Raw genomic sequence first — 13,120 nt, 5'->3', positions numbered from 1 at the left:
CTTTAAATTTGGCCTTAATTTCTAACTTAAGAGAAAATACTTACTTCGAAAGGAGAGTAGAGGTCTTTAGCTCCGTTTCTCATCAACAACAAGTCACGACTGATGCCCATCTCCGATGTCAGGATGCGTTATAATGTACTTGGGATTGTTCACGCTGATCGTACATGGTCCACTCTGTACCCTGAGGTTTTTTACCCTAACCCCAGGGGGCCAGTACTAGACACGGCGAAATACATTGGACGCCCCAATCCCTAGTGGATGTCGTATCCGCGGTTACGTTCCTTGCAGTCCGTGCAGAACTATTCATTAGAATTCCCAAAATGGCCATTCAGTATTTTTACTCTAACGCCTAAATTGCACGGCAAGAGGTGCACTGACGGCGCCGACCTATGGAGGAAGTGACCCGCAGAAATAATGCTTTGCTCATTTTTTGTATTATATACGTTGTGGACCGTGAGTTGCTTTAAATAGGGTGGACTAACTCTACGCACCGTACGATAGGCTACCAGGTACAACTTGAGCTACGGTGATCGCCCTCGAAAAACTAAGAGACTGGCCCAATCCCGCCTCATCTAAAGGGTAGACCTCATTTCAATCAGAACATTCTAAAAGGTCGGGAGTTCCTGACGATGGAAAATAACCCGAAGGAGACGTCTCTATCCCCGTGACATGAGACACCCAAAAACCCGTACCAAAACAACCCGGAATTTTGAATTCACATGTGCAAACAGGGGCGAAATCTACCTGAGTTTATCTTGATCTTGTCGATCTCCACCTTCAGACACCTGATCTCCTTAGTCCTCGACGACCACACGTCCTCCAGTTTCCTTCGGACGACTTCTGACAGGCCCTCCTTCTCATCTTTGCTAAATATTGAGAAGATTTCTTCGCCATCGGACTCCTGTGTCTCCGCCATGATTGTTATTCTACCGCGTCCTGTGTTCGGATCCCTGCACTTGGTCTAGGACTCCCCGTGTGCGAATCCATTCGAGACATCTATGCACAACCTTCAACGCAATGGTTCTATTTAATTTTTTCTTCCATTTTTTTCAGGAAAGAAAGGAGACATCTTTATTTTTACCACGTCCTGTGTTCAGATCTTTGCATTTAGTCTAGTTCTCCGTATACGAACCCATTCAAACCATCTCTGTATGCACTAATCTCGACGCAATAGTATTTCTATATTTTCTATTTCAGAAAAAGAAACTAGACATTTTATTGACCACTGGGTAAAATTAATCTAAAATTAGTATTAGCGTATTAATTTTGGGAAGGATACATAAAGACGAAAGTCTTGGTGGACATTCTATATAGCGTGAATTTCGTCATTGCCTGAGCGGGTGACATCTACGGTGCCTCCTGCCTGTGGTCATCGGGATATTTTTTCATTTTTACTTTCAAACGAAAATTTACATTTGTTCCAGCCGCTCGAACTATTGCTTCATACTATAAGGCTGCGATAATGATCTAATCTGGTTTTTATATTATAGAGCACGACATGCATGCCGGTCTAAATTTATTTTTTCAGAAAATAAGTTTATTCTGATTCTGAGCGGAATTGTGACTATTGTGTCCGATTAGTCATCACAGATGACGATCGTACTTAATTTGGGAATAAAAAAAATGCGAAAAAGACTCCTGATAAGAGTACTAAAAAAGAAGGAGGAAGACAGTTCAGAGTTCAAAAGAAAAAAATTCTGACGACAGTAAACTTCAGTTCTGGAATAGTGACCAACACTATAGATGGCAGAAGAAGTTTTCAGCAAAAGGAAAGACCTTCACCAGGAAAGGATAATGGACATGAATTAAAATAAACATTTTGAAGTAGCATAAAGTAAAGTAAAACTAATAATGAGTAAAGTGAACAAGGAATTTAAGCTTTGCACTTCACATACGTAGTACTGTAATGTGCCCGCAACTGTGTTTGTGGAGTTAGCGCTCGGAGATAGACTTAATTATAGTTACGGATTAATTAAAAAACTGCACAGATATCATGGTCATTGTTCATAAAATAACAGCTTCTTGACAGGGCATCATCAAACCGTAAGGTGAATACAATAAATTGATATCTACATTTATGATAAAAAAAACTATTGGAATTTCAAAAATAAACATTTATATAACAATGTTTACAAAATGCAGTCCCAAAATATATTCAGTGGACAGAAAGAAAACAGTTAACGTGTCTCAGTATTAGTCTAGTACTGAGATGAACTGAGCTGACTCAAGATATCTTTTGCTTGATTGATCAAATCTTCTTTTATCTCGCCTCGATGTTTGTTGGCAGTTAAGTAGAGACATCCAGTTTCTAAAAGTAAGTACGCCTACGTTTCTTTGAAGTCTTACGCCAGCCAGGTCTTCTTCACACAGTTCCTACAGATAGAAGAGTTCGAAGTTTAACAGCAAGCTCTTTAAACACGATCCTTTAAAATAATGACTTTTAAAAACATGAAAATATAATTAGGAAAATCTTATAAAGAAATTACTTAAAACCACCAAGAAATAAGTAAGATCCAGGTAGGTATATTGATTTTTTTTTTATATAAGATAGTTACTACCTGCAGATCAGCCTATATGCAGAGACGAGGCTTATGAAGAAGTGGCGGGAACAGATGACGATCGTGAGGGCGCCGGAACCCATCGCCAGGAGTGAGAGTTTCAATGTCGATGGATCCACCGTCTATATCTGTGGGAGAGGAAGTGACCCAGTAAAATATAAACAAAAGACTGTAACATCATAAAGATAATGAAACACCCCACCCACCCCCTCAGAAATATTAGTCCTATAGATAACGACTCTCTAGAACCCAATGATTTCGCTAGATCAGTGGAAAATTCAAGTAACGATGACTTATTCTAAAATAAGACCCAAAGGAAATACCATATACTTATCTTCGTATATATCCCTCTGTTACTAGCTTCAAAAACCATCGGAACAACCTTAGAGATATACAAGGTCTTATTATGAGGTTATTCAACTTTACAAGAGCACCCTGTGGTTATTCATCTTTACGTCAGAGACACTCACCACCAGGACAAAGGAAAAGCTTTGGCGCTTGACGTAGTGGTTTTGCTCGCAGGAGCAATGAAGGGTTCCTGGAATACAAATGGACAAGCTTGGGAGGGAGTTCCTTGAGCTTGTCGTCGAGGTCGTCTGCTAATATTTCAGCCTCTTGATGAGCTACTTCTGGCGCGAAAGTGACAGGTGCTTTGTGCAAAGTTGGAGCGTCGATGTTAGTACTAATCTCAGGGACTGGTTCTTGGTCCTGCTGTGAATCGTCATTTGCGACCTCGGGTTCCTTATTTTCCTCATTTCTCTTACCCTGGGCTTTCAGGGACGGATCAGGGCCTACGTACCAGCTGTTGTCAACGCCCTCTGGTGCTACCGGCTTGTAAGGACCGCTATAAATCTCGTTATAAAAATGTGGATTGGGAGGAGAGTGCCTAAGTGAGCGCACATGTCCGCCAAAGTCCAGTGGTCTATGGGAGTTCTGGTGAGGCAACTTGACATTCGGCGTTTCTCGTTTGTGTGGCACGCTTCTCATCGTGAACCTTCCAACTGCTGTTGCAACTCCTGGAATTCTGGAATCGCCTTTTCCAGGTCGAAAGTCAAGTTCCTTATAGCTTTCAGAGTTCCTCTTGGCCATTCCCAGACGCAAGAGAGCTTTTGTATCCTCATAGACCGACATCTGTTGTAGTGTCTTGGGCGTTCCACCATCAAGGCATGTAGTGATACGTACCGCTGCAGACACCAGCAATCTGCAGGGAAATATAAAACATTAAAATTAGGACAGGTGTAATCAAGGTTTCCGGGAACCAATTCTAAAATGAACAAGCTGTCTTAAACTCAAAGAAAATTCCCAAACGACGTAGGCTAAAAAATAGTAAATTCTTAAGACTAACAAGGAAAATCATCAATAACAGAATGTAATGTAAACCTGAATAATAATCATAAAAAATTAATAGAAAAACAAGTTTTCATATGCATATACAGGAATGGGAAAATTCTCTAAGACGAGTAAGAAAGTCCCAGTGGTACTAACAGGAAGCCTAAAAAGATGGAAAGATAATGGACTGACAGAAATGCATTCTTAAAGATATATAGGCTTAACGTACTGTTTTTATGATTACCAAATATGTAAATTGGTTGGCGCTGAATGACAGAAACAAATTCTATAAGACTAATTCTCAATTCCTAAGCCTGTCAATAATGTGCATATACGTTTTATGGCCGCATATAACCTATTATTTATATTTTTACTTAACTGTTAATTTACTATTGCTCCGCGTAACTGTTCGTTCATGATTGATAAAAGAATTCAGAAACTTGAACATTAAATTTAAAAAGGCATCAGGAAAAAGAGCAGAAGTGACGTGGACAAACGACATAACATAACTACTTACAAAAGAAATATGATGTACGTAAACCGAAGCATCGCTGCGCAGTGGAATCTTCTTTCAGAAATCTACAGGAAACGAGATCGAATCTCAACTTGACGAGATTTGACCGAGGAGTGAATGACAGCCCGCGCCCATTCGGCTTTTTATCAGCCCGAGTTGATGGGAAAATAATAATAATAAAAAGGAAACGCATTCTATGCATTCTACGTTTTATTTTCTTTATTTAGGCATTCCACTCTACAAGTCAGAAAACGAAAAGTTGTTTGACAAGTTTCAGACAAGCGTGAGGCAACAGTTCGGCATATATCGCCAAAAACCTGACGTCTTCTGCTTCTTTTGTGCAAGAGAGGTGGTTTCATCCCAGATCGTGACTTTAATGTCGTTGTTCACGGTTCGTATAGAAAGGTCTCTTCGCATGGACCAACTTGTGGATGCTTACAGTCACGATCCGCTAACGCACAAGAAAAGCTGTTTGAAGAATGATTTTTAGGATAAGCGAAAAGAAATAAGTGGTTTGCGGAATTCAGGTCGACTCCATGATGTAGTTACGTTCGATGGAAGCTGACTTACAATATTTTGAAATCTTAATTTGCATTTAGTCACGTGTGTGTTCATCTAGACACAAGCCTATAATCGAACGTAGTCTACATCCGAACACAAATGGTGCATGGGTCTAGACCTAGACCTAGCCAGTATTTGATTTAAGGTAGGAGCCAAATTGAGAAAGATTTAAAATAAGAAAAAATACGAAATAATTTCAATACATTCAGGTAGCATTCAGGAAAACAAATGTCCCCCATAACATCGTTTTTAAATTCAACTAATAATTTCCATCTAAAGCTATTGCAATATATATATATATATTCCTAAGGAGTAACCCAGGGGGAAAATAGGACATAAAATAAACAATTCCAAAACATAGTCACATCCAAGTAAAGCGCCGCTAATCAACCATCCTTTCCCGCAATAGAATATGATTTAGTTGTCCACAACTCAGCAGAATCCGATATTGTGGAAATAAACTGTGAATAACAAACATTCCTGTAGAAAAACAAGGCTGTCGACGCGTCATCTCCGGGAGCCGATTTTGGTCAATGTTTATCTGTTTTGTAAATGGTTTTTTTGAATGGAAATCTTGTTCAAAAACAGACGTTGAATTATGAATGTGGGCGAGGATATTATGATATTAATGTACTATTCGTTTCTGGCATCACTCTCTGTGACGAGAGAGAGAGAGAGAGAGAGAGAGAGCGGAGTGATTGAGAGAGACGAGGAGCAGAGAGAGAGAGAGAGAGAGAGAGAGAGAGAGAGAGAGAGAGAGAGAGAGAGAGAGAGAGAGATTTTCCTTGAACGACATATCCCAGAACTGGGCGTATAATATGTCACGTGTACGTACGTACTATATTCTGTAATCGACTTTAGAAGATAAAAGACGTTCGAGTGCTCCTGACAGATCCATTTTCTTGCCCGTAAATATACTCTTTACAATTTGTTTTTTGATGACACCGCTTATATTTCTCCTATAGAGGCTAGAGAGAAGAAGGAGAAGTAAGAGAAACCCTATACTACTTCTCGAGCTTGGAAGAAGAAGATGCCGCGAAAGTAGTTGAAACTGATGATAGGAACGAATTAAAATGAACATTTTGAAGTAACATAAAGTAAAGTTAAACTAAATAATAAGTAAAGTAAAAAATTAAGGGAATAAAGCTTTGCACCTCATAAATAGTATAGTGTGACCGCAACTGTGTTTGTGGAGTGAGCGCTTAGGAAACAGGAACTATATATATAGGCCTATCCCCAGTTTATGATAATTTTCCAGACAATTTGATCATATATAGCGCTGCAATCGAGCCCTCTAGTTATACATAGGCTGCAAGGAGATTAGACTTCGGTTACGTTTATTCACTATTATTAAGTTTCACAATTGTCACGTACGATCATTCACAACCAAACACCGTTTTTCTTTTTTAAATTTTTATTTGATTCCCGTCCGTTACTTTCTTTTGAACAGGAAATGTGAACATGACACTGACGAGGTCAAAGGATCAGGCATTTCTCATTTTCTTTGATGGATGATTCTTTATCGGAGAGAGAGAGAGAGAGAGAGAGAGAGAGAGAGAGAGAGAGAGAGAGAGAGAGAGAGAGAGAGAGAGAGAGAGAGAGAGAGAGAGAGAGAGAGACTTGTTTGGTTTCACTGTCACGTTTCAGTAAGTTTATGCAAAGGAAAAATAGTACCAAGGGAAGTTTGATAATGGTCCTCATTCACGATATACGATGTGATTGTTTTATGGCGTTTTCTATCCATTCACAAAAGGGAAATGTGTATGCATACGTAAATATTCTTGAAATTACTTAATGAACGTCCTGCAGAACGGAAAAAGGTCTTTATTCCGTAAAGAAAAGAAAATAAACAAGAAAAGGCAATCTCGCTTCATGTCCTCGCGGGGTACGACAAAACTCCAAGATGAACGAAACATCGACTCTCCGTTGATTTTTAATCCAAGTCGTACAATGACTGTAAAAAAAAAACTAAGTCCTCCTTTTATTTCAGATCAAAAAGAATATATTGGATAAAGTAACTTTGAAATAAGGCAGCATTGACTGATGAAAAACTAATTTTATTAACGAAATTTAACCGAATTTGCAGTAGTACTCATCTCTAATATAGTATTGCTTCTCAGTTCCTGTTCCCAGAGATTGAAAAATCAGTTACAATTTTTTTCCACTTCAGTTAATACGCTTCAAACTAAATGCAGTATTCGTTTCGTGGCAGTCACCAAATGCAAAATGAGAGTACCCGGAACTATGCAGATAGCAACGCAGAGAAATTAATTTTGTAACAAGGACATGTTCGCCCTTTCGATTCAGCTGATGGTGGAAAGGGACTCGCTGTATAGTCTCATAAAAGGGAAAGCGTAATTTGATCTCATTTTTAGTTTGGATCTTAATATACTTCGTCCACTTCTGGCGAGCGCTTCTCATCAATCAACCGGCAAATTCTGTCATTCCGGTTTTTACTTCCAGTAAAGTGGTGGCTGTCTTTGATTTCACGCTCCAGATTTTTCGGAGAATGTTGATTGATCCCACACTTATCTCGATATATTGGTTGGACATTGAGAGCCGTAGTAGGCCTATTACCAAGTGGGTCATCGCGTTCTATAGCCATAGCAAATTACAGAAACTGGCCATAGGTGCGCTGTTTGAAAGGTTCTAAAATCAATAACAGTCATCCGAATTTCAAAGTTCAAGGTTTTAGACATTATTTGTTCTATCTACCCTGACGTACTTCCTAGATAACGACCCCCGAACTTAACAGAGGTCACAGGAAAGAGGCAAAATTTGCTGAAACTGTTCCATGTGTTTGTTATGTCAAGTCATATGCTGGAAGCCCAGACGTCTAAACCATGTGGTACATTAGTATATTGCACTAAAGTACTTTTGTCCACATGGTACAATAGTGTACTTGGACGCATTTGGCATACTGAGAACATTTGCTATTACACTTATCCGTTTTGTCCATTCAGCACATTTTGTTTATATTGTTTATTGGCACATTTCTGCAATAGATTCAGTATCTTCCACGTTCCATGCTTAAGGTCTTGCTTATGTTTATAAGGTGATATTAGGGAATGTTTTCTATAATACAGTAATTTATGAACGTGCAAAATAGAGGACAGCAGTAGGAGTGCAATATAATAATATTAGTATAATTTATTATTCACTAATATAATAATTAACAATAATAAATACGGAAGCAGTCTCTAGCACCTTTTAGGAGACTACCGGCGCACATTTTCTGCTATATAAAATATCACAGGATACGAATGATCAGATAGAAATATGAAAAAAAATAAACAGCAAGGATAAATAAAAATGACTTATTATGGCGAATAACTTGCCGATTTTCTGCTTTATTTAAAATAAATAGCTCAGTGATGGTTCCAACAATTTGAATCAGCCGTCATCTCATCTGTCAACGTCAAGTTCAACGAAGTTGCCGGTTTGCCAAGTGTTATGGCGGACGAGTTTAAAGGTTGTGATTGTGGAATTGTAAGTTTACAGCGATCCTGAACGAATTTTGCGGGAGGAAAAGGACAGCTCGACGTCGCGACAGCATTAATGAAGCTCAAAACAGGATATTTATGACTAAATGAGCGTTGCTATGTAGTCCTGTTGAGTGGGATATCCTTCAGGTGTAAGGTAGGACACCCACCGGTTTTGTATCCTAGCCTATAGCTAGTATATTTTGACACAAGATGGTTAATAGGTAGATCTATTTATTACAATTTTGAACGGTTTTATAGTATTCTGTGATTATAGTAGGCTTAGACTATCCTATTTAACCTGGCGCACGAATGTTGGTTGTATTATGATACTTAGCCTAGCCTAGTATAGCTAGCTAGGCCTAGGTAATTTGCATTGTCTGAAATTACTAAGTGTAAACAACTAGGCCCTATACGTAAAAACGGGTCTGTTTACGTGCTTAAAAATGAAATTCCAGCATAGGCTATACTAATTAATCCAAAATTATGTAGATCTATATTACTACTACCTATTCCGCGGCGGCCTAGACTATGGCAGTTGCGGTCATTCTGTGCAGTTTTACCTCCTGAACAAGAATTTTAATTAATATTTATTTGGACGACTGTAATTAACCTCCAGGGGTCAGTACTAAACACGGCAAAATACATTGGACGCCCCAATCCCTAGTGGATGTCGTATCTGCGGTTACGTTCCTTGCAGTCTGTGCCGAACTGTTCTTTAGAATTACCCAAAATTATTATATAGGCTTTATCCATTACACTAGCTACATAATAACCCATTTGGACCCTAGGCCTAGGCTGGGAAACCAGTTTTTTTTTATAGGCTAGGTTGGAAAACCACAATGCAAGAGTTGCGAAGAGAATGTATTAAGCTCAAGAAAAATAGTCGGGAAGGTACGTAAGTTAGCCTATTGCGTTTGGGGGAGCATGAAAAAATCACCCAAAGTTTTGTAAATTATAAAAATGGGTAGTAGCCTAGGCCTAAAATTAGCTAGGCCTATGGAAGGAAAAGTTAGCATAGTATTCTTGGTCATTAGAAGGAATAGTTGAAAGGAACCGCCCTAACCGGGCCTCTTCTAAGTTAGCCTGGTATTCTGGGTCCTTAGGCTTATCTGCCTAAGGGGCCTTATCCCCCTTGAACCCCACAACCCAACCTTTTGTAGCGTAGAATGAAGTAAGTTGAAGAGCAATGTAAAGGGAGGCAGCCTAACCTAAGTTACCCTGATGTAAGTTAACCCCTAAGGGGTTATATGCAGTCAGCGCATATAACAAAGAACCTTAAGTAATGCCTACTATGGGGTGTAGGCATTACTTAAGGTTCTTTGTGGCATGCCTTCGGACCATAGCTGTAACCCCTTTTGTTCCTTTTACAATATAGCCTATGTCCTTTCATGTTCTCTTTCTTCCATCTTTCCAAGCTCACCTAACAATTGTTTCATATTGCAGCTGTGAGATTTTCCTGCTGTTACACCTTTCAAACCTTGTACTATTACTCTCCATTTCAGTGCTGAATGACCTTATAGGTCTCAGTGTATGGCCTTTTGGCCTAAATTTTATATTCAGTTCAATTTCTAACATGATGTAAGGTACCTTAGGTCACTGCGTTCCTTTTACAGTACCTATACCTCCTTTCATGTTCTCTTTCTTCCATCTTACTTTCCAAGCTCACTTTACAATTGTTTCATAGTGCAGCTGCGAGAGTTTCCTCCTGTCACACCTTTCAAACATTTTACTGCTAGGTACTTCCCATATCAGGGCTCAATGACCTCATAGGTGTCAGTGCTTGGCCTTTTGGCCTAAATTTTGTATACAATTCAATTTCTAACATAATTTAAGGTACCTTAGGTCACTGGTCCCCACTTGGCAGAAAGGCTTTGCCTCCTGGGCCCCAGTACCTAACCTGACATAGGCTTTGTGGGGGAGGGGGGGTGTGGTGTTGGCTGCAATATTTAAACCAACTGTTTCATGTAGAAAGAAAGAAAGTTTTTGAAGTCCTTTCAGGGGAAGTATACCAGTTTATCATGAATAAGCACTTTCTTGGTGGTTGGCAACCAGATTTGCTCACTCGTGGTTGGGACCCTGTTGTAGAGATAGTGTTGACACTTGGTTCACTGAGCTTGTCTATGACCCAGTTTCTCCAGCTTGGAAGTGGTTGTTTTACGTGGCAGTTGAAGGTAAATGTTATTAGGACTGCAGGAATAAGGTACAGAGAGTAACCGGAATTCAGGAATGTTGAATAATGAATAGCATTCTGCATGGGATATGAGATGCATCTGATGATGGTAACATTAGAGAAAGGTTAATCATATGATTAGTGAAGTGAGGAAATGTGTAATATATGTTATATGAAAGAGAAAATAACATTTTGAATGCAGTGTAATAAAAAAGAGACTTGAGATTTTATTCTTTGAGAGGTGGTTTTCAGATGAGATGTGAACAGAAAATGTTAAATTGATGAAAAGCTGACATGAGTCACATGACTAGGAATTGTTATGAGGAAGGAGAGGTAAAAAAAAAAAAAAAAAAAGGCGTTAACATGGAGTAAAATAGGTGATGGGTTGGAAGGTCTTATTATATGCAAGAGGTACATGAATGATCGTGTATATACATATATATATCTATATATATATAATATATATATATATATAGATATATATATATATATAGTATATATATACACCAATATATATTATGTGTCAGTGATTCTCAACGTTGTGCGCTGCGGCGCCCTCTGCGCCAGACTATCCCCTAAATGCGCCACAAAAATTTCAGGATAGGTGTATAATTATATATATATATATATATATATATATATATATATATATATATATATATATATATATATATATATATATATATGTATGTATGTATGTAGTGTGTGTGTGTGTGTATAAATATATATATATATATAGATATATAGATAATGATGTACTATACGTATAGATATATATATATATATATATATATATATATATATATATGTATATATATATATACGTGTCTCTCTGTCTATGTGAATGTATGTATGTATGTTTGTGTCCGTAATGACTGCACGCTAAAACTGGAGTACTTGGATATGTCACTAGAAAGCTTTTGGATAAGAATTGGAAAGGAACACCCTCATATAGCCCTAAAAGCCCAGAAAATATTGCTGAAGTTCTCGACCTCATATCTGTGTGAACTAGGATTTTCAACACTCACAAACATCAAAACTAACAAGAGGTCTAGATTGTCGAGTGTTGAAGAGGAAATGAGTGTGCCTGTCCAGTGTCCCTCCTAACATCGAAAGGATAAGCAAATCCAGACAGGCGCAAGTGTCCCATTAATCAAGTATGATTACTCTACAACTGGAATGTATGTTGTACATCATTCCCATGTGCTCATTAATTCATTTATATATAATAATAGAAAAAAATAATAATAATTATTATTATTATTATTACGGTATTACTTCATTATCATAACCATTACACGTGTGCACACATATTTGAACTAATATTATGGGTAGCCCTGCATAATGTGTACCTTTGTGTCAGTTGAATATGTAGCAGGATTATATAGTAATAGTTTTAATTACACTGACTGTAGAGTTTGTGCGCCGTCAAAGTCCAGGATAGTATATCATTAATATGCCACTACGCAATAAAGGTTGAGAACCTCTGTTATATGTATGTATAAAGGTAATTCTACAGAATAGTTCTGCACGGACTGCAAGGAACGTAACCGCGGATACGACATCCACTAGGGATTGGGGAGTCCAATTAATTTCGCCGTGTTTAGTACCGGCCCCTGGGGGTTAATTACAGTTGTCCGAATAAATATTACTTAAAATTCTTGTTTAGGAGGTAAAACTGCATGGAAAAACAGCAACTGCCATAGTCTAGGCCGCCGCAGAATAGTACCCTACATCTACCTATAAATATTATGTGCATTATATATTATATATATATATATATATATATATATATATATATATATATATATATATATGTATATATATACATATATATCCATATTATAGTATATATATATATATATACATATATATGTATCATGATATATATATATATATATATGATATATATATATATAGTATATATATATATATATATATATATATATATATAATATATATATATGTATTGGCAACTTTTACGAGGTTAAACAAAGATAAGACTTGATGTGAAAACGTTTCACTATGAATACTATTGGGATAAACTTCATGAACAAAGTTAAACACGCATACGGCTTAATATAAAACTGTTTCGCTACGAATATTCGATGACACTTCATGAATCACATACGTGATTCTCCCAGAAATACGAAATTTTACCGTTTCGTTTATATCGACATACGTATCTTTACAATCTCCACCCAACCACGGTCTAGGCAAGCTTTGGGGTAAAACACAGTCTACGCAAGCTTGGGTCTAGCTAGAAACATGGTATAGGCCAGCTTGGGTCTAGCTAGAACCACGGTCTAGGCAAGCTTGTGTCTAGCTAGAACCACGGTCTAGGCATGCTTTGGTCGAGCTAGAACCACGGTCCAAGCAAGATGAGTCTAGCTAGTACCGTGCACCCAACAGCTTCAGAGCTTCTTAGTACCGTCTCTCTCGGTGGCCTGGTTCAAGACGAAGACGGAATATCCTTCATTTTGGACAAAAACCTTTTGGGCCC

General features: G+C 38.0%; 1 protein-coding gene across 1 annotated transcript; it reads right to left on the bottom strand.

Moving 5' to 3' along the window:
• Nucleotides 1-2,099: 2,099 nt before the first annotated feature.
• LOC135209631 (uncharacterized) lies at nucleotides 2,100-4,560 on the bottom strand. Its single transcript, XM_064242345.1, has 4 exons — nucleotides 4,405-4,560; nucleotides 3,029-3,759; nucleotides 2,559-2,686; nucleotides 2,100-2,373 (listed from the first exon to the last, which is right to left on the bottom strand). The coding sequence occupies exons 1-3, from the start codon at nucleotides 4,434-4,436 to the stop codon at nucleotides 2,571-2,573; spliced, it is 879 nt and encodes a 292-aa protein (XP_064098415.1). The 5' UTR covers nucleotides 4,437-4,560; the 3' UTR covers nucleotides 2,100-2,373; nucleotides 2,559-2,570.
• Nucleotides 4,561-13,120: the final 8,560 nt, after the last annotated feature.

This window comes from Macrobrachium nipponense, chromosome 38 (genome assembly GCF_015104395.2).
Source record: "Macrobrachium nipponense isolate FS-2020 chromosome 38, ASM1510439v2, whole genome shotgun sequence".
NCBI lineage: Eukaryota > Metazoa > Arthropoda > Malacostraca > Decapoda > Palaemonidae > Macrobrachium > Macrobrachium nipponense.
Note: the sequence above shows the minus strand (reverse complement) of the source record. Positions and strands in the feature narration are given on the sequence as shown.